The sequence below is a fragment of the Sus scrofa genome, chromosome 7 (assembly GCF_054392235.1).
Source record: "Sus scrofa isolate SSC_HxYL_T2T_F1_AM1 chromosome 7, Sscrofa_HxYL_maternal_Yorkshire_Landrace_v2.0, whole genome shotgun sequence".
Taxonomy (NCBI): domain Eukaryota; kingdom Metazoa; phylum Chordata; class Mammalia; order Artiodactyla; family Suidae; genus Sus; species Sus scrofa.
In genome coordinates this window covers 128,708,872-128,730,827 of record NC_139389.1, presented here as the reverse complement: position 1 = coordinate 128,730,827, position 21,956 = coordinate 128,708,872, and the positions used below count along the sequence as shown (strand labels likewise).

Here is a 21,956-nt window from a genome sequence, read left to right as displayed (position 1 = left end):
AAGGCAGCTCCCTTTTCCGGATTCCCACTCTAAGCTACTTGCCTCTTCTGGACCAAGGGACGCTTTGGACCTGCGGACTCCTTCAGGGGACCCCACCCAAGGCTTTCTTCTGAGGGCGGCTGGGCCAGAACGTGGGCCAGGACCTGGGCGGGTGCCTATTGGGGTGAAGCTGAAGCTTGGAGGTTGGTGGGTGTGAGGCCATGGAAACTAATTGCAGAGGCGGGTGTAACGTAGTTTACTGAATCAGTGGTGTGAAGGGAAATTGTCATTGCTTGGATCTGAAATAAAAATCCAATGGTTTTCTTTTTTGTTTGTTTGTTTGGCCTTTTTTTTTTTTTTTTTCTTTTTAAGGCCACACCTGCAGCCTATGGAGATTCCCAGGCTAGGTGTTGAATTGAAGCTGTAGCTGCCAGCCTACACCACAGCCACAGCAATGCAGGATCTGAGCCACACCTGCGACCTACACCACAGCTGACTACACCACCCACTGAGCGAGGCCAGGGATTGAACTCACATCCTCATGGATCCTAGTTGGGTTCATTAGCCGCTGAACCATAAAAGGAACTCCCCAATGGTTTCATTTATTGAAAAAATAATGCTCGGAGTTCCCGTCATGGCTCAGTGGTTAACGAATCTGACTAGGAACCATGAGGTTGTGGGTTTGATCCCTGGCCTCCCTCAGTGGGTTAAGGATCCGGCGTTGCCGTGAGCTGTGGTGTAGGTTGCAGGCGAGGCTCGGATCCCGTGTTGCTGTGGCTGTGGTGTTGGCCAGTGGCTACAGCTCCAATTAGCCCCCAGCCTGGGAACCTCCACATGCGGCCCTAGAAAAGGCAAAAGACAAAAAAAAAAAAAAGAAAAGAAAAAAAAAAGAAAAAAAGAAAAAAAGAAAGAAAGAAAGAAAGAAAAAGAAAAAATAATGCAGAGATGGGGAGCAAGCTGAGATGCACAGCAAGCGTGTGAAACAGTCCTGACCGTTCCATTACGAGCTGCCTCAAAAAGAGCTGTCCTGACCTAAATGCTCCACTACTGAGACTTACATTTTTCCCAAGTTTGAGAACCATTTTTTCAGCATTTATGTGGTCCAGAAAATTAGGGTGGTGCTTTCTTCTTCGATAATCCTCTTCAGTAAATGGAATCTCAGTATCATCCTAGGAGAGGAAAAAAGCCAGACTCCATGTGTTAGAGCCACGTAAACCTCTAAGCCTAAAGATGCTGGGGCGACTGTTGCTTTAAGCTCAAGTAAAGCATTCTAAAAACTTACAGTTTAGGTGTTCCCATGGTGGCTCAGTGGTGACGAACCTGCCTAGTATCCATGAGGATTCGAGTTCGATCCCTGGCCTCACTCCATGCATTAAGGATCCGGCGTTGCCGTGAGCTGTGGTGTAGGTTGCAGATGCTCGGATCTGGCGTTGCTGTGGCTGTGCTGTAGGCTGACTGCTGTAGCTCTAATGCGACCCCTAGCCTGGGAACCTCCATATGCTGCGGATGCAGCCCTAAAAAACAAACAAACAAAAAAAAACAACAAAAAAACAAAAAACAAACCATCTCAGTAGTTCTTGTAATGTGCGCAGTTTCATGTTTTAATTGGAATTGTGCGTGTGAGTGAGTTCTTCTCTTTTCCACGCTGCCCCTTTCCCTCCCATCAGTCCCACTTTAATGAGAACACACCGCGTGCAAGTTTCTGTCTTGGGCTTTTAACGGCTCCATCAGATAAGATATCAGTTGGCCCTAAGAGTCAGGAATGAAAGGTATTTCTCCACCATCCACTGAGTTGTTCATCCATGATATAGAGCAGTCCCCCAAGTCCACCCAGAGGTAGAGGGCCTACTTGGAGAAGAATTTCTAAAACATAGTTCAATCAGGAGCCTTTCAATCACAGCACCCGGTCCAATTTTATTTTATTTTATTATTTTATTTTATCTTATTTTATTTTATTTTATTTTAGGGCCACCCCTATGGCATACGGAGGTTCCCAGGCTAGGGGCCAAATCAGAGCTGCGGCTGCAGGTCTACACCACAGCCACAGCGACATCGTGTCCTTGACCTACACCACAGCTCGAGACAACACTGGATCCTTGATCTACTGAGTGAGGCCAGGAATCAAATCCACGTCCTCATGGCTACTAGTCTGTTTCTGAACCTGCTGAGCCACAAAGGGAACTTCACACTAGTCTGACTGAAATAACCAGTCGAAAACATCTGAGTCTGGGGCTTACATGAGATGAATCAGAGAGGCAGTCGAAACACAAGGATGACTGGAGCTGAGGGTTGAGACAGGACGAGTAGGCAAGGCCAGGTTACTGGGGTTGGTGGCGCAATGCTGTAAATTAACTATACGTTAGTAATTTAAAAAGTAAATACAGGGGAGTTCCGGTCGTGGCGCAGTGGTTAATGAATCCGACTAGGAACCATGAGGTTGCAGGTTCGATCCCTGCCCTTGCTCAGTGGGTTAACGATCCGGCGTTGCCGTGAGCTGTGGTGTAGGTCTCAGACGTGGCTTGGATCCCGAGTTGCTGTGGCTCTGGCGTAGGCCGGTGGCTACAGCTCTGATTCGACCCCTGGCCTGGGAACCGCCATATGCCGCGAGAGTGGCCCAAGAAAATGGCAAAGAGACAAAAAAAAAAAAAAAAAAAACCAAAAAACAGTAAAACACGAAAAAAGGAAAAAGAAAAACAATCTTGTGTTTATCTGATATTCAAATGCAGCTGGGTGTCCTCTGTGCCACCTGGCAACCCGACCTACACGGGAGCCGGCGGGCATAGTTCAGAGCTCAGCTAACTATATGCCATGTATTCACTGAGTGTCTACTATGGACAGAGGGGGGAGGTGGGCTAACTCGAGCTTCTCCTCCAAAAAAGAGCTCTCCCTCAGTGTTCCTCGCCGGGGTACCACCACCATGTCCATTGCACACCCACTTCATTCTAGGAACATTGGGCGTGGAGGGGTTTTAAGCATTTTAAGCAGGACTAGAGCACAACCTGCATTATATTTTAATAGGATGACTTAAGCTGTTGGCTGGATTTGGATTGGGAGGAGGAGCTGCCCGTTACAAAGCCATCCTGGAAGTCCACAGACACAAAGAGAGCATGATGGATTTAGGAGACATTTGGGGAGGGATTAGCAGAATTGACTGATGAACTGATTGATGGGCGGGAGTGCGGGCGAGTGATCGACAAGGTGGTGATGACACGGGGGAAAGGCTGAGGGAACAGTGGGAACTCCCACTGTATTAATTTTTATTGTAGTTGATTTGCAATGTTCTGTCAATTTCTGCTACACAGCAAGTGACTCATGTATATATGTACTCATACATATATATATATGTCCTTTTTTTTTTACTCTTCTTTTCCATAATGGTCTATTTATAGGGGATTGGTTCCCTCTGCTGTACAGTAAGACCTTGTTGCTCTTTTTTTTTTTTTTTTTTTTTTGGGTCTTTTTAGGGCCGCACCTGTGGCATATGGAGATTCCCAGGCTAGGGGTCAAATCCAAGCTGCACCTGCCTGCCTACATCACAGCCACAGCAACGCCAGATCTGAGCTGCATCCACAACCCACGCTGCAGCTTGCAGCATCACCAGACCCTCCGCTGAGCGAGGCCAGGGATTGAACCCGCGTCCTCATGGATACTGGTCGGGTTCTTAACCCAGTGAGCCAATGGGAACTCCACACTCAGGTCTTTCACTGCTGTGTATTGATGTCTGTCGACATTCCTGGAAACCGCCTGCCTCATTAACATCTCATTACAGTGAATGAGCTTTGCCAGAGGCCGCATCCTCTTAGGAGGTGGAGAGCTGCCCCTGCAGGGTGATCCTCCCTTTCTTTAAGGACATTGGCAAAGTCTGTTGGCCTTCTTTTTGGGGGGTGTGTGGGGGGGCAGCATTCATGGCATGTGGATGTCCCTGGACCACAGATTGAACCTGAGCCAATCCAGTGACAATGCCAGATCCTTAACCGATAGGCCACCAGGGAACCCTGGGACCCTCTTTTCAATTGATTATTGCGTTTGACTGATGTGACAAAGTTTTTTTTTTAATTAAAGTATAGTTGATTTACAGTACTGTGCCAATTTCTACTGTATAGCAAAGTGGCTCAGTCATATATATATATATATATATATATATATATATTCTTTTTCTCATATCATTGCCTGTCATGTTCTATCACAAGTGATTGGATGTAGTTGCCTGTGCTGTACAGTAGGACCTCATTGCTTATCCATTCTAAATGTAGTAGTTTGCATCTACTAACTCCAAACTCCCCGTCCATCCCACTCCCTCCCACTCACCCTTGGCAGCCACAAGTCTGTTCTTCAAGTCTGTGAATCTGTTTCTGTTCTGTAGATAGGTTCCTTTGTGCCATATTTTAGATTTCACATATAAGTGATATCATATGGTATTTGTCTCTTTCTGACTTACTTCACTTAGTATGAGAATCTCTCATTGCATCCATGTTGCTGCAAATGGCATTAGTTTGCCCTTTTTTATGGCCGAGTAGTATTCCATTGTGCATATGTGTGACAAAGTTATATGTAAGCCGTACAGCCAAAACTAACGCAACATTGCGAATCGACTATACTCCAATTAAAAACAAATTGTACTGTGATTTAGCACTGACATGAAAGGTAGTTCACAGACACAGAGGCACTGGGGCAGAGCCGCAAATGTAAATCTGACAACAGGAGAGAAAATAAGCAATGCTAGGGCGACGCTGAGAACATATTTTCTTTCAAAATAATAACCATTTGCTTTTTAGGAAAGGAAAGGACCCAGAGGTAAATGACTTGACTGCTTTTATACTGAGTTGTCGTGTGGAAACAGACAGAATGCCGGTGTGAATCAGAGAGACTGGACTTTGAGTATGGAGAAATTTGGGGACTATTATGACCAGTGATTTTCCTTTTCATGTGTGCCCAGGAATGTACATGACAAAAATATAGGTCTAAATAAGCTCAAAAGAGAATTCTTTCAACACATTTAAAATGGACCGTGATAAGCACTGTTACAGTTGATTAGAGAGCATTTTCTTTTTCTTTCTAAACGGCATGTAAAACAATGCAGCCCCTGAGAATTGAGTGGCCTTGGAGCTGCTGCTGAGTGCTTTTTACGGGGTAGGGTTCAGGAATGTAAGAATACGCCATCCCCTGTAGAAAGTTCTCTCCCCATGCAGAGTACAAGGAATTGAGGGTAAGAGTTCCCTGGCAGCCTAGAGGTCAAGGACTTGGTGTTGTCACTGCTGTGGCCCAGTTTCCATCCCTGGCCCAAGAACGTCCTCATGCTGCAGGTGTGGACAAAAGCCAAAACCAAGGACTCAAGGGTGAAATGTGGCAGAAAATAAAAGCTAGCGCCCTACTTACCGGGTCCAGGGCTTTGGACCGTGCCCAGGTCATCACTGTGGAGACTAAAATAAACAGCTTCCGCTTTGCGAAATGGCTGGTTTCTTCATTCAGGGCTGTCAGGCCAAAAAAAGAGAGCAGTTACATGGATCTACGCAAAATGTGTTTCAAAATCACATGTACGGAATTCCCAACGTGGTACAGTGGTTAACGAATCCAACTAGGAATGATGAGGTTTTGGGTTCAAACCCTGGCCTCGTTCAGTGGGTTAAGGATCTGGTGTTGCAGTGAGCTGTGGTGTAGGTCACAGATGAGGCTCAGATCCTGCGTTGCTGTGGCTGTGGTGTAGGCCGGTGGCTACAGCTCCAATTAGACCCCTAATCTGGGAACCTCCGTATGCTGTGGGTGCAGCTCTAGAAAACACAAAAATAAATAAATTAAAAAAAAATTTAGAAACCTAAAAAAAAAAAAAAAAAAATCATGTGTACTTTTTTTTCTTTCAGGGCTGGACCTGCGGCCTGTGGAAGTTCCTGAGCTACGAGTCAAATCAGAACTGCAGCTGACGGCCTTGACCACAGCCACAGCCACACCAGATTCGAGCCGCATTTGTGACCTACACCTGCAGCTTGTGGCAACGCCGAACGCTTCACCCAGTGGGTGAGCCAGGGATCCAACCTGCATCCTCATGGATACTAGTCAGGTTCTTAACCTGCTGAGCCACAATGGGAGCGCTATCTAACTAGCAATGACTTGAAGTGACTCCTCCCTCAAGGAGCAACTTAGCATCGTGATGCTTCGCTGCCTGTCCCCATCTTCGTGCCTGGCCATCTCTCCTGCCAGCTGCCAGACCTCCTGGGAGCCCAGCCTAAAACTTCATCCCCCTCCTGTTACCTGACTTGTACCATTGTGCCTTCGCTTTTTGGAAGGCTCATGATACTGATGACCACAGCGGACATGCACGGGAAAAACTCACGGGCTTTATTGAATTCTTGGCCTCCGTAGATAGTTACCACTGCTATCTCTGCTTTTACATGGAAGGGAAGGGAGGCCCAGTTTGGCCAGAATCATGGACAGAAGCGATGAGGCCGAGTCTAAGCCAGCAGCCTCGTTGCCCAGCCTGTGCTCTCCCACGGTGGCCCATGTCCAGCCGTAGGGAGAGCGGAGCAGGAGGCCCCAAATCAGAGGGCAAGGCCATCCTTTTTTGTTTTTTTTTGCCATTAAAAAAAAAGAGTATAGTTTCTGGGTTTTTTTTTTTTTTTTGGTTTTGGTTTATTTGTCTGTTTTGGCCTTTAGGGCTGCACTTGTGGCAATGGAAGTTCCCAGGCCAGGGGTCTAATGGGAGCAATAGCTGCCGGCCTACACCACAGCTACTGCAATGCAGGATCCAAGCCGAATCTGCGACCTACACCACAGCTCACAGTAAGGCCAGATCCTTAACCCACTGAGCGAGGCCAGGGATCAAACCTGCGTCCTAATGGATGCCAGTTAGATTCTTAATCCACTGAGCCACAACAGGAACTCCAAAAATTGGAGTATATTTAATTTACGATGTTGTGCTAGCTTCAGGTGTACAACAAAGTGATTCAATTATATATATATATATATACACACACACATACACATATATAATCTATTCTTTCTCAGATTCTTTTCCTTTATAGGTTATAATAAGACATTGGATATAGTTCTCTGTGCTATGCAGTAGGTCGTGTTGTTTACCTATTTTATACATAGTGGTGTGTACATGCTAATCCCAACCTCCTAATTTATACCCCCCCACACACACACCCTGCCGTCAGTAACCATAAGTTTCTTTGCTGTGTCTGTGGGTTTATTTCTGTTTTGTAAATAGGTTCATTCATATCATTTTTTCACATTCCACATTTAAGTGATATCCTATGTTATTTGTCTCTGTCTGGCTTACGTCACTTAGTATGATAAGCTCTAGGTCCTTCCATTTCACTGCAGTTGGCATTATTTCCTTCTTTTTTACAGGCATGGGCCTCTTATGAGATCACATAAAGCAGTCCTATTCAGCTTAAGCCCTCATGAAAGGAAGTAATAGGCCGATCCACCCCCTCTCCCCATCTCGGGGAGCGCAGCCCAGGCTGTGGGACTGTGGGCCGAATGTGGGGGCTTTGAAAAGGTGTGGGTACTTGATCATGAACAATCTGTAGAGACTCAAATTAAAAAGAGTGGTGGGAGTTCCTGTTGTGGCTCAGTGGTTAATGAACCCAACTAGCATCCATGAGGACGCAGGTTCGATCCCTGGCCTCACTCAGTGGGTTAAGGATCCGGCGTTGCCCTGAGCTGTGGCGGAGGTTGCAAACGTGGCTCAGATCCTGTGTGGCTGTGGCTGTGGTGTAGGCTGGCAGCTACAGCTCCAATTCGACCCCTAGTCTGGAAACCTCCATATGCCACAAGTGCAGTCCTAAAAAGAAAAAAAAAAAAAAAAAAACTGGTGGCCTGGACCTGTGAGTGTTTGGTGTCTAAAGGGTTAATTGTTTCCGAGGAAGCCTCTGGACATATTTAAGCATTGAGTCTCTTTGAATATTTTATGGCATGTGATTCTACCAAAATATTTTTATTTAAAAAATTTTTTTATTCTAGTTGATTTACAATGTTCTGTCAATTTCTGCTGTACAGCAAAGTGACCCAGTTACACACACACACACACACACACACACATTCTTTTTTCACATTATCCTCCATCATGTTCCATCACAGGTAATTATCTCCTGGTGCTATACAGCAGGATCTCATTGTTTTATAATTTTCCAGAAAAATACACAAACTAATAAGATCTAATTAAATTGTCAGAGGATATAAGTGACACAGTTACCATGGTGCATTTTTAGTCTCATAAGCCGATTACTTAAATAAGGAGAACAATAAAATACTGACATCTTGAATCTAATAAACTCATGGATTCCAGCCTTAAGATGATGAAGTATTATTGAATTAAGTCTAAGAACACTATGTCCACATATTAATCCCAATTCCAAGGTTAACTTTATTTATTTATTTTTGTCTTTTTGGGGCTGCACCTGCGCAGCACATGGAAGTTCCCAGGCGTGGGGTCGAACTGGAGCTGTTGCTGCCAGCCTACGCCAGAGCTACAGCAATGCCAGAGCCGAGCCGCGTCTGCAACCTGCACCACAACTCAGGGCAATGCCAGATCCTTAACCCACTGAGTGAGGCCAGGGTTCGAACCTGCAACCTCACAGTTCCTAGTTGGATTCGTTTCCGCCGCGCCACAATGGGAACTCCTCAAAGGTTAACTTCAGTTTCTATTTTTATTCTATTAACAGGAGTCACCTCTTTAACTTTGCTCTTTTACCCTTCCTGCTCTGCTATGCTTCAGACTGGCCTATTTTGTGAATGCCTGGCACACTTAGAGGTCTTCTGAGTTATCCTTTTCTATTTATGATCATTTTAATGGGTCTAAAATTATCTACTTAGGAGTTCCCTGGTGGCTCAGCAGGTTAAGGAGCCAGCATTGTCACTGCTGTGGCTCTGGTTACTGCTATGGCTCAGTTTTGATCTCTGGCTCAGGAACTCCCGCATGCCAGTGGTGCAGCCAAAAAACAAACAAAAAAAAAACCCCCAAAAAACTCCCAAAATTACCTGCAAACAAAGAAAACATTTTATCCATTTATGTGAATGTTTTCTTGCATTTCTACTGCTTTATTTCTTCAGGTTGCCTACCTTCGACAATATCTGTGAAAGGCAGGTAGAAGAATTCTTTTGTATTAAAATACTTGAGAAGTTAAACATTTATGACAAAAATGGGAGTTTCCATTTCGGCTCAGCAGTAACGAACTCCACTAGTATCCATGAGGACATGGGTTCGATCCCTGACCTCCATCACTAGGCTAAGGATCCAGTGTTGCCGTGAGCTATGGTGTAGGTCACAGATGTGGCTAGGACCTGGCCTTGCTGTGGCTGTGGTGTAGGCCAGCAGCTGTAGCTCTGATTTGACCCCTAGCCTGGGAACTTCCATATGCCAAGGGTGTGGCCCTAAAAAGCAATTAATAACTAAATAAACAAAATATCACACTGTGAGCAGAAATTATCCCATTGTAAATAACTGTACTTCAATAAAACTTTTTAAAACGAAAAAAAAACAACACTGCCTTTTAAAAAACTTTATGTCTATCTTTCTAATATTCAAAATGCTAATATTAGCTGTCGTGTAGGCCGGCAGCTGTAGCTCCAATTAGACCCCTAGCCTGGGAACCTCCATATGCCGTGGGTGTGGTCCTAAAAAACAGAAAACTAAAAAAAATAAAAAATATAAAGAAGATTGTGAGTATACCTTATAAAGAAAATATCAGTTTCCCAAGCCTGACACAAAATGAGAATTCAATAAGCATTAGGTCTGATGATTATTTTAGGTGGTGCAATTATCTTAGAGAGTGCAATTATATATCATCTATAAATACTTGCAAAGGGACAAAATTCAGAAATTAGGCTTTAAAAATCTCTGTTCCCAAAGAGGACGCATGGCTCGTGTTTTTGATTTGTTATCTTGCTGAAGGAAACTTGGGCCCAGAGTTATAAATGAGAAATCAAACATTCTAAGCTCTGGAGGACTCCCACACACCCGCAGAGAGCACTTGCCCATCGTGACTTCTCAGACATTCCTCAGGCTTCTCTCCATTTCTTTGAACTTCAGCCAAAATAGAGCTTTGCTCTTGGTCTTATTCAGGGGCTGGCGATGTATTTTCCCTGTTTTTGTAAATAAAGTTTTATTGGAATCCAGCCCATTCATTTACATATTGTCTATGGCTACATTCTTGCTACAAAGGCAGAGGAGTTGGCTTGAAAAGCCAAAAATATTTACTCTCTGGCCTTTTACAGAAAAAGCTTGCTGACCCCTGAACAAATCTGCTGGAAACAAAGATGCTGAGGTGTAAAAAATACTGAAAAGCAAGGCGTTCTGTGTCTTTTTGGATGTCCTCCTAGTCTACAATTCAAAGAAGCTGATTTGCTCCCAACCTAATAACGAGATTGAGCCCGAGTCTCCTCTGCAGCCAGCTGCTGCAGTCAGATTCTTAACCCATTGTGCCACAGAGGGAACTCCTCATTACCTTTTTCAAAGCATTTTAAAAATGAAGGGAGTTCCCTGGTGGCCTAGTGGCTTAAGGATCTACTGTTGTCACTGCTGTGGTGCAGGGGTGGTTTTTTTTGTCTTTTTAGGGCCACACATGCAGTATATGGAAGTTCCCAGGCTAGGGGTCGAATCAGAGCTGCAGCTGCCAGCCTTCGCCACCGCCACGGAAATCTGGGATCCGAGCCGAGATGTCGACCTACATCACAGCCACGTACCTAAGCTCGTGATCTTAGGTACCATTTCTGCGTGCTGCATTCTAATACGAATCCGTTTTTGCTCACATAAACTCTTAACAAAAATTGAATATGCCTCAGTTTATCATTTAACACGATCCACAGGCACAGCCATGGGTCTGATTTCACTTCTTGTTTTAAGTGAGTATCAGATCAGTTGGTCCTCATTTGCCTCGTGTTCCTTAGCTGATTCTTCAGTAAACTGCACAAAGTCATGTCCCTGGAGATCAGAGGGCGCATCTCACTGACCAGAGACAGCCCAGACGGCTTCCTCCACTTGCTGGGGGTGCTCGGTGATGTTATAAATGATAACATCACACTCCAGCAGGTGCATGAGAAGGTCTTCTCGAGAGATGGCCTGAAAGAGAAAGACAACCACATGGATGGACCTAGAGACCATCGGACTAAGTGGAGAGAGTCAGAGAAAGACAAATATCATAACATCTCACTTACATGTGGAATCTAATTTTGAAATGAAACAAATGACCTTATTTACAAAACAGAAACAGGAGTTCCCACTGTGGCACAATGAGTTAAGAATCTGACTGCAGTGGCTCCAGTTGCTACAGAGGTGCGGTTTCAATCCCTGGCCTGGTGCAGTGGGTTAAAGATCCAGCATTGCCGCAGCTGTGACCTAAGCCACTGACGCAGCTCGGATTCAGTCACTGGTCCGGGAACTTCCATATGCCATAGGTACAGCCATTAAAAAAAGAAGGAAAGAAAGAAAGAAAAAAAGGAAACCCAAACCCAGAAACAGAGTCACTTTTTTTTTTGTTTTGTTTTGTCTTTTGTCTTTTTAGGGCCACACCTGTGGCATATGGAGGTTCCGAGGCTAGGGGTCGAATCAGAGCTGTAGCTGCCGGCCTACACCACAGCCACAGCAACTTGGGATCTGAGCCATGTCTGTCACCTACACCACAGCTCACAGCAACGGCAGATCCTTAACCCACTGAGTGAGCCAGGGATCAAACCCGAACCCTCATGGTTGCTAGTAGCGTTTGTTAACCACTGAGCCACGACGGGAACTCCTAAAATATTTTTTATTATAGTTGATGTACTAGATGCTCTGTCAATTTCTGCTGTATAGCAAAGTGACACGGTCATACATATACAGATATACATTCTTCTTCTCACATTATACCACGTATAAAACAGATAACCAACAAGGCTCTAGTGCATAGCACAGGGAAAACTGCTAAATATTCTACCTATACAGGGAAAGAATCTGAAAAAAAAATTAATAGGAGTTCCCCTCATGGCTCAGTGATTAACGAATCTTACTAGGAACCATGAGGTTGCAGGTTCGATCCCTGGCCTTGCTCAGTGGGTTAAGCATCCGGCATTGCCGTGAGCTGTGGTGCAGGTCGCAGATGTGGCTCGGATCCTGGCTCGGATCCCACGTTGCTGTGGCTCTGGCGTAGGCCGGCATCTACAGCTCCAATTACACCCCTAGCCTGGGAACCTCCATATGCCGCAGGAGTGGCCCTAGAAAAGGCAAAAGACAAAAAAAAAAAAAAAAAAGAAAAAAAAAGAAAAAAAATTAATATATGTATTTGTATAACTGAATCACTTTGCCATACACCTGAAACTAACACAACGTGGTAAAGCAGCTATACTCCAAAACTACAATAGCAATGACCAAAAGAAAGTTGACAGCCACTTGCTGCAAGAAGCAAACAAAGTAACCTTAATGTTTAGATGGGAACAATTCCCAAATTAGTAAGCTGCCTGGAAGTTTCCACAGGAAACATTTGCAGAGGGTTTCTATTTAAAGGAAAATGTTGGCTCTCTTCTGTGTGTAGTTTTCAAGTAACAAAGAAGTCTATGAAAATAGCTGGGAAGAGGTGATGACAGCAGTTGCAACATGTTCTTAGGTACTATTTCTGCATGCTGTTTAAACTCCCATTCAGGAGGGAAGACTCAGGAGTTCCCGTTGTGGCTCACTGGTTAACGAACCCAACTAGCATCCATGAGGATGTGGGTTCGATCTCTGGCCTCCCTCAGTGGGTTAAGGATCCAGCATTGCCGGGAGCTGTGGTGTAGGTTGCAGACACAGCACAGACCCCGCATTGCTGTGGCTCTGGCACAGGCTGGCGGCTACAGCTCCAATTGGACCCCTACCCTGGGAACTTCCATGTGCCATGGGTGTGGCCCTAAAAGACCGAAGAAAAAAAAAAAAGCAGGGGAGAAGACTCAGAACGCACTGGAAGAAAACGTGAGGCATTTAAAACTAACTCGATCTCGAGGCAAGTTTATTTGAGTAACCATGGATCATGAATCACTCGGAAGGGCTGATGAGTGATTCACGTGGGTTACTTCAGAATCCTCAAGATGTGATTAATCTGTTCTCATTTGAGGTGTAAGGCACTTGATCAGAGTTGACAGTTGGGAATATTTTATTTGATTGTTATTCTTATTCTTGTTATTATTTTGACTCTTCTGTCCACACGTGCGGCATATGGAAGTTCCCAGGCCAGGAGTCAAATTAGAGCTGTAGCTAATGGCCTACACCACAGCCACAGCAACGCGGGATCTGACCCACATCTGTGACCTACACCACAGCTCACGGCAATGCCGGATCCTAAACCCACTGAGCAAGGCCAGGGATGGAACCTGAAACCTCATGGTTCCTTGTTGGATTCGTTAACCACTGAGCCATGATGGGAACTCCTATCTGTGGGTCTTTAAAGTGGCCAATACAGGAGTTCCCTTTGTGGTGCAGCAGAAATGAATCCAACTAGCATCCAACCACAACTAGATTGTGGTTCCATCCCTGGCCTTGCTCAGTGGGCTAAGGATCCTGCGTTGCTGTGGCTGTGGCGTAGGCCTGCAGCTGCAGCTCTGAGTCAACCCCTAGCCTGGGAGACTCTACGTGCCGCGGGTGTGGCCCTAAAAAAAAAAAAGTGTCCAATACACATTCACTGCACCAAATTCAGGTATAAACAGTGAGTGGGGAGGGAGATCTCAACTCACACAAAGAGCGGGGAGAGTGGACAGGAGCCACGTCTCTAGAGTGATGAGGGCGGCGACTTGAGGATTCCCTGACCAAGGGCTGTGGGAGGCGGGGGAGCCAATATAAAGAATGTCTCCCCACGCGGCAGCCCTGCAAGGGTTAGGGGCTGACCTCCAGCACCTCCTGACAGGAGCTCAGGGTGGCGCTCAGGAAGGAGGCACTCTGTGTGCTGGAGAAACACGACAGTACAGGCCTTCACACAGGTTAAGTATTTCCAAGAGAATTTTTTTTTTTTTTTTCTTTTTAAGGCTGCACCTGCAGCATAGGGAAGTTCCCAGGCTAGGGGTCGAATTGGAGTTGCAGCTGCCAGCCTACACCACCGCCACAGTTCATGGCCACACTGGATCCCTAACCTGCTGAGCGAGGCCAGGGATTGAACCCGCATCCTCATGGATCCCGGTAGGGTTCGTTTCCTCTGAGCCACAATGGGAACTCCCAGGAGAATGCCCAATTTCCGGCATCTTCTCATTCCTAGCAAATTAGATCCAAACTCTCTAAGAATTTCTAATTTATTTGCTGCAGGCAAGCCTTTAACTTGGAGACAGTGAGCATTCATCTCCATCCTAGAGGAAGACCTGTCCCAACCTTCTCCTCTCACCTCCCCCACCTGCTCACAGGGCAGGAGAGAGTTGATGAGAAGCAAAGAGTAATGACACACGGTCAGGGCATCAGAGCAAAAGGTGGCTCTAGCCTCTGTTCCCTCTTGGCAGCACGCCCGGCACTCACACAGTAGGTCTCCATGGCGAAGTCGGGCCGGGGGCTTTCCGGCTTGGAAAGCGTGCCCACGATCTGGAACGTGCCTTCCTTCAGTTTGGCCAAGGAGGCGTCCAGCATGGTGGATTTATATTCGTCTTCCTCTTCCTCCTCTTCGGTGATGTCTTCAAGGGAAGCTCCAAGGACACAGTTAGAAAGAAACTGCAAAAAAGCAAACGGAAATTTCCCAACTACTCAGAACCCCTGAGGATGAGGCCAATCAACGCAAGATGATTCTAAAGCCTAAGCTTTACCGAGGGCTTGCCAGCCGTGCCACTCATCACAGCTAGTGCTAACACCCCGTATCTCGTTGAAATGGGTTTAATTCCCATAACAGCACAGGGAGGTGGGTACTCTTATGATCTCCCATTTTATGGGCAAGGAATATGGGCTCAGAGAGGGTAGAGGGCTTGTGAAGGGTATTATCCTGCCCTGGCAACAGGCAGAGCTGGGCAAAATTCATGACCGGCCTTTTGTCCAACAGCAACGTAGAAATGGAACAAGATCCACTTAGGGAACTTCAATTTGTCAGTGGCCACAGTAACAAGAGTAGGAAGAAATACATGAACTTTAGGTAATGTTTTACTTAATATATCCAAAATACTATCAGCTTAACATGTTATTGTTATAAACATTATTTTGATATTATATATTCTTTTTCCCATATAGTAAGTGTTTGAAAGTCGACGTGCGTTTTAAATTTACAGCACATCTCCACTGGGACTAAGAGCTACATTGAAATGTTCAAGAAGGAGTTCCCGTTGGCTCAGTAGTAACGAACCCAACTAGTGTCTATGAAGAAGTGGGTTCGATCCCTGGCCTCTCTCAGTGGGTGAAGGATCCAGTGTTGCCCTGAGCTGTGGTGTAGGTCACAGATGCAGCTCAGATCCAGCATTGCTGTGGCTGTGGTATAGGCCGGCAGCTGCAGCTCAGATTTAACCTCTAGCCTGGGAACATCCACCAGCCGCATGTGATGCTCTAAAAAGACAAAAAAAAAAAAAAGTTCAATAGCCACACACAGTAGTGGCCAGTGGCTATGAATAATGACATAGAATGAGGCAGGCTACATTTCTTCCCTTATTTTACAAAAGCTATCTTTGTGAGTGGTTTATGGCATGTTCATAAGCTTCATATATATCATACATATGTAAATATATGCATATATAAGTGGAAATAATTTTAATTGTATATTAAACGTGTAATTTGTAGATTAAACGTATGAAATAATCATGGTGATATCACAGCTTGGGAGTTAACACATAACAAAACCAAACAAAAAGTCCCACTTTATTAATTTTGATAAAAAACAATCCAAGTTAGGCGTTCCCGTCGTGGCTCAGCAGAAATGAATCCAACAAGTTTCCATGAGGACATGGGTTCAATCTCTGGCCTTGATCAGTGGGTTAAGGATCCAGCGTTGCCATGAGCTGTAGTGTAGGTCGAAGACGAGGCTCGGATCCAGTGTTGCTGTGGCTGTGGTGTAGGCTGGCAGCTACAGCTCCAATTCAACCCCTAGCCTGGGAACCTCCATATGCCACAGGGGCCGCCCTAAACTGACAAAAAATTAAAAATAAACATAAAAATAAAAAAAGCAATCCAAATTTGTAGGCAAGGTATCAGTTCAACCTCTTATTGGAATTTATTTTCCCCAAGTATGCCATATATATTTTCATTTATCTCTCAAACGTACATATTCAGTTTTACTGTCCCATTTCACAGGTGAGGCGATTGATGCGAAGCAGTAAGTAATTTGCCCAAGACTGTATGGGGAGGGAGGGGTGAAGTTGGACCTTTTGAAATGATCCCCAAGGCTGCATTGGGGACACACCTTGACACACTACTCCGTCCCAGAGACCTGGGGGAGATGGGACTGGGGTGGCCTTGCCCAGCTGGACCTGAGGACAAGAGACATGGTTTCCATATTTTTCATATGCTTTCTATTCCTACTCCCAGGTTGCTTAGTGCAGACAACAGCAATTACTTGGAATGTGAGAAAAGTGAGGTCCTGGTTTGTTAAAGAATAATGAGAAATGTCTCTTATTGATAAGCTTTTGAAAAAAATCTGCAGACTGGAGTTCCCTTGTGGTGCAGCGGTTAAGGATCTGGCATTGTCACTGCAGCAGCTCAGGTTGCTGCTGTGGTGTGGTTTGATCCCTGGCCCGAGAACTTTTGAATGCCATAGGTAGGGCTGAAAATTAAACAAACAAACAACTCCCCCCCCCAAAAAAAAACCACCTCTGCAAACTAAAAAAAGGGTGTATTTTCAAAATATAATGTTGCAAAAAAAATAAAGATCAAAAGGGGGTATTAAATTCCCTTCCCTCCCTCCCTCCTAATCTCAATCATGCCCCCTTCCTTTAAGTATTCCAGTTGTTATCACTGGGTTTAGAACATAAACCAGGAGTTCCTGTTGTGGCCCAGTGGGTCAAGAACCTGACTAGTGTCCATGAGGATTTGGGTTCGATCCTTGGTCTTGCTCAGTAGGTTAAGGATCTGGCATTGCTATGAGCTGTGGTGTAGGTCACAGATGCAGCTCGGATCTGGTGTTGCTGTGGCTGTGGTGTAGGCCGGCCGTTGCAGCTCTGATTTGTCCCCTAGTCTGAGAACTGCCAAAAAAATACTTCTTAAAAAAAAAAAAAAAAAAAAAGACGTGGGCCTTTGTGCTTGCCTCTGCTTTGTTAATTTATGTCACAGACATGGTAGAATGCTGACTAAGCATGAGGCACTGTTCAGTTGCTGCGCAGGGCTGCATTCTAACTCTCATGGTTCCTTTCTCCCATAAAATCAAAATGATCCTTTGTGACTGTGTGTCTCTAAAGACACACGGATTTTTTTCCTCTTTCTTTTTTGGCTGCCCCGAGGCCTATGGAGTTCCTCGGGCCAGGGATCAGATCCCAGCCAAGCCATAGCTGCAACCTAAGCCACAGCTGTAGCAATACCAGATCCTTAACCCACTGTGCCGGGCCGGGGATCAAACCTGCGTCCTAGCACTCCCAAGAGGCCGCTATTCCTGGGGTGCCACAGCAGGAACTCCAACACACAGTTTAATTAATTGACTTCCTTCTGACTTTACTCTTCATCCCCACGTTCATTGCACCCTGACCACTCTCTCCTCTGCAACCAGACTCCCAGCTCAGAACATCTGTGTTTGCCGTGCCTCTAGGAACTAGCTCCTGGGGCTGGACCCTCACCCTGTGTATTTCAGATTAAATGTCCCTTTCCAGGGAGCCCTTTCAAGCCACTCTAGTGAAAGCAACTGTTTGCACCCACCAGCCAGCATCTTTTATCCTCTTTCCTTCAGAGTACTTCCCACGTGTTGAATTATATCTGGTTTATTCTAAAAATTATTTATTGTTTGTCCTCTTCTAGAGAGGGAGGATTCCTCAAGGGCAAAAATCTTTTTGGTCTTATTTACAGTGCCTGCCATTTAGTGGAAGCTCATGAATAAATAAGCTGCATCCTGTGCCCCGAGGTGATAATAGTTAAGTGACTTGTGTATTCTTAGAGACATTTTTAATATTTAGATTACCTATCATTTATCCAGCTACCTAGCTTCACATATTTGTATCTTGTTGAAAGACAAATAAGTTCTCACTACCCCTTCCCATCTTTCTTTTTTTTAAGGGCTACACCTGCACCATATGGAGGTTCCCAGGCTAGGGGTCAAATCTGAGAGCTGCAGCTGCCAGCCTACACCACAGCCACAGCAAAGCGGGATCTGAGTCATGTCTGCGACCTACACCACAGCTCAGGCAACATCGGATCCTTAACCCACTGAGCCAGGCCAGGGATCAAACTTGTGTCCTCCTAGATACTAGTCGGGATGTTATGCTAAGCCACCACGGGAACTCCCTGGAGACATTTTCTGTATCTATCTATCTATCTATCTATCTATCTATCTATCTTCATTAGATTTTTTTAATTTTAATTTTTAAAATTTTATTTACTTTTTTGTTTTTAGGGCTGCACCCTCGGCATATGGAAGTTCCCAGGCTAGGGGCTGAAACCAAGCTGTAGCTGCTGGCCTACACCACAGCCTCAGCAACATCGGATTCTTAATATACTGAGGGGGGCCAGGGATCAAACCCCTGGATCCATCCTCATGGATACTAGTCAGATTCATTTCCACTGCGCCAGAAGGGGAACTTTATTATATTTGTATCTATCTTGTTGAAAGATACAAAGTCATGCTACTCCTTCCTGTCTTTTTGTTATTGCTGATAGTTGGTTGTTTTTTTTTTTTTTTTCCCCTTTCCTTTTTTGGCTGCCCTGAAGCACACAGAGTCCCTGGGCCAGGGATCAGATAGGAGCCACGGTTTTGACCTACGCCAGTCCAGATCCTTTTAACTCACTGTCGTGGCAGGGGATCAAACCTGCCCCACCAAGCCTGTTGCACCACAGTTAATGCACAGAATTCCAGCATTAAGTTTTATTTTGAAGCATCCAGAAGTTCCCAGACTGGGGATTGAATCTGCACCACAGCAGTGACAAACGCTGGGTCCTTAACCGCTGGGCCACCAGGGATCTCCATTGAGTTCTGTCCTTGTCCCTTCTTTCCCCACTTTCCTGGGAATGTGGACGATATATCCTTTATTTTTAGTCCCTTCTAGTAGGTATATATAATATATTATACTATCAATATATTGTTTATCATAAGTAATTACATGTTACATATAGATATACTCTTTTTACATGTAAGTTATATATTTAAATCTATTTTTTTTGGCTTGACCAACTTTAAACGGCGTGCTGAGTGGAATAGTGAGCTTGGGAATGTGACTGTATCTGCAGTGTAATCTGGTTAAAGTGAGGTCATACTGGATTAGAGTAGCCTTGAATCTAGTGACTCGTGTCCTTATTAGAAGAGGGAAATCTGGCCAGAGAGACCCCGAGCGAGAACACCATGTAATGATAGAGGCAGAGACTGAGTAACGAGTCTACAGCCAAGGGATGCCTAGAGCTGTCGGCAACCAGCAGAAGCTAGGAGAGAAGCCTGGGCCAGACTCTCCCCTAGAGCCTCCAGGAGGAACCGATCCTACCGACACCTTGATTTTAGACTCTTGGCCTCCTTAACTGGGGGAGACTCTGTGGCTTTCAGCTGCTCAGTTTGCGGTGATTTGTTACCACAGCCCTAGGAAAACAATACAGATGACATGTGTGGTGGCCTCATCTTATTTGTCATCTGAAAGTGTGAACATTAACCTCACAGAAGTCTGCCCAAGGTGAGTTTCGTCTTCTCTGTATCCAGTGGGTAGAAGTAAGGTCAATGCATCCTACTCAGGAAAATGACAAAATCATGAATCAGGGCTTTCTTTTGGCTACTGAACCTTTAAAGATGAAGGGCCCCCAGGGGCTTGTTTTTGAACTTCATTTTCCAGGGCTAAAGATGGTGAAAGGTGGCGTTCCCGTCGTGGCTCAGTGGTTGACAAACCTGACTAGCATCCAGGAGAACATCCAGTTTGCTCCCTGGCCTCACTCAGTGGGTTAAAGATCTGGCGTTAAGAATCTGGTGTAGGTCGAAGATGTGGCTCAGATCTGGCGTTGCTGTGGCTGTGGTGCAGGCGGGTGGCTACAGCTCTGATTGGACTCCTAGCCTGGGAACCTCCATATGCCCTGGGTGAGGCTATGAAAAGCAAAAATAAATAAATAAATATATATTTTTAAAAAATAGTGAAAGGTGAGGAAGCTTAATGGGACTTGGGGTCCTAAATAGTCTCTTGCCACATAATGCTAAAACCGTATGTTGAAGGGATGAGTGAAGGAAAATGCCCCGTGACTGGTATAATCATTGAACTTTTTTTTTTTTTTGGTCACCCCGTGGCCCAGGCCAGGGATCAGATCCGATCCCAGCCTCAGCTGCGACCTACGTGGGGTCCTTTAACCCACTGTGCCATGCCAGGCATGGAATCTGCGTCCTGGCGCTGCAGAGCCGCCGCCCATTCCCATGCGCCACAGCGGGAACTCGCCATTGGATTTCTTTCTCGGTCAGTTGCCTGCTTTAGACAAGTTGGCGGAGCGCAAAGAGAAGCAGGCTAGGAGGTCGGAGACCTGGGCCCCGTGTCCAGGTCCTACCCCTAAATCACTAGGTGATTCTGGACAAGCCCCTTTCTCCCTCCAAGCCTCGGTTTCCCTTCACTGACAGGGGGGAGCCAGGGCTGGACCCGCAACTGCCAAACGCCTGGGTTTCCAGGTGGGGCGCTTGTCTAACCTGGATGCAGACTGATGAGCAAGGGGCACTGGCTCAGCCCAGCACGAAGGACCACCCTTAGCGGAGGCCCTGATAGTGCCCAGTGGCTCAAGCCCTCGCTGGGTTCAAGGGCCTGAGGCTGGGAGCCTGGGAGCTGGGGGCTGAGTTTCTGGTCTACCGCTGCTGCTCACCTTTCCTATGTTTCTGCTGCTGTACGAGTCCAGCAGGTTTATAAACACCCTCTGGATCCGGATAGCTTTCTCCGTCGTGGCAGAAGCTGCCTCCTCTTCAGCCATGGTGGGAGCCTCGCTGGTTGCTAAGGAGAAAGAGTCCCCTTGGTTGCCAGGGAGGTGGGGCCGGGGCCCTAATATCGCGGGGCCCAGCAGGCTCTGCGGGGGCGGGGCCTGGGGCTCTGGGCGAGACATTCCCGGGCCGGGGGCGGGGCCGAAGGGTTCCAGCGCCCGGAGGGCTTTCAGCGCCCACCTGCAGGGCCAGCCCCACTCTGCCCAGCTGCTGGCCGGGTGCCTTCTGGCAGGGCGCGCCCTCTATTCCCTTGCCTTTCTTTTATTCGAAAACCCTGGAAACACGTCCCAGTGGCCACTTGACAGGGAAGACTAAAAATATTGATGAACCCGGAGTTTCCGTGGTGGTGCCATGGGTCGTGGATACGGGAGTTGTCACTGCAGGGGTTCGGGTCGCTACTGTGCCGTGGTTTCGATCCCTGGCCCCGGCCTTCCCGGACTTCCTCATGCCGTGGTTTGGCTGAAAACAAAACAAAACAAACAAACAATCTGATGAAAAGTCTAGGTCCAGAGTCTAGACCTTCCCTAAAATGAAGTGAATGAACGTGCCCCTGGGGGATGGTCTGACCCGGAGGGCAGGGCAAAATCCTCTACTGCGAAGAATTGTAGCTGTGGAGCTTTCGATGTGGTCCCCACCGTGCTGCCAGCGGCCGCTGGATCCACTGGGCTCCACTGGTTTAGCATTTGAACTGATGAATCACCCACAGTCACAAAGGGCTAGAATTTAGACCTTGCCCTTTGCAAATTAGGGTAGAAGTGCAGTTGCCGGCAATAAAAGGACAAATTAAGAGATACCATTCCATTAGTCCTATCAAAAAACCACAAAGGTCATGGTGGACTGTAATTTTTTTTTTTTTTTTTTTTGGCGTTTTAGGGCCACACCCGAGGCACATGGAAGTTCCCAGGCTACGAGTCTAATCTGAGCTACAGCTGCCGGCCTACACCACAGCCACAGCAACTCAGGATCTGAGCCATGTCTGTGACCTACACCACATCTCACCGCAACGATGGATCCCTG

The 21,956-nt window shown here is 46.2% G+C and overlaps 1 protein-coding gene across 6 annotated transcripts in view; it reads right to left on the bottom strand.

Annotated features, from left to right (window-relative positions):
- The window catches only part of AK7 (adenylate kinase 7), a 57,309-nt gene extending 36,362 nt beyond the window's left edge, over positions 1–20,947 (bottom strand). For all 6 annotated transcript variants that reach the window (XM_021099675.2, XM_021099676.2, XM_021099678.2 and 3 more), the window contains exons 1-5: positions 20,828–20,947; positions 14,423–14,611; positions 10,933–11,041; positions 5,356–5,450; positions 1,038–1,148 (exon numbers count right to left, since the gene is read on the bottom strand). In XM_021099675.2, coding sequence (XP_020955334.2) covers positions 1,038–1,148; positions 5,356–5,450; positions 10,933–11,041; positions 14,423–14,611; positions 20,828–20,932 — 609 coding nt within the window. In that variant the 5' untranslated portion in view covers positions 20,933–20,947. The remainder of the gene's footprint in view (positions 1–1,037; positions 1,149–5,355; positions 5,451–10,932; positions 11,042–14,422; positions 14,612–20,827) is intronic.
- Between the last annotated feature and the right edge of the window lie 1,009 nt (positions 20,948–21,956).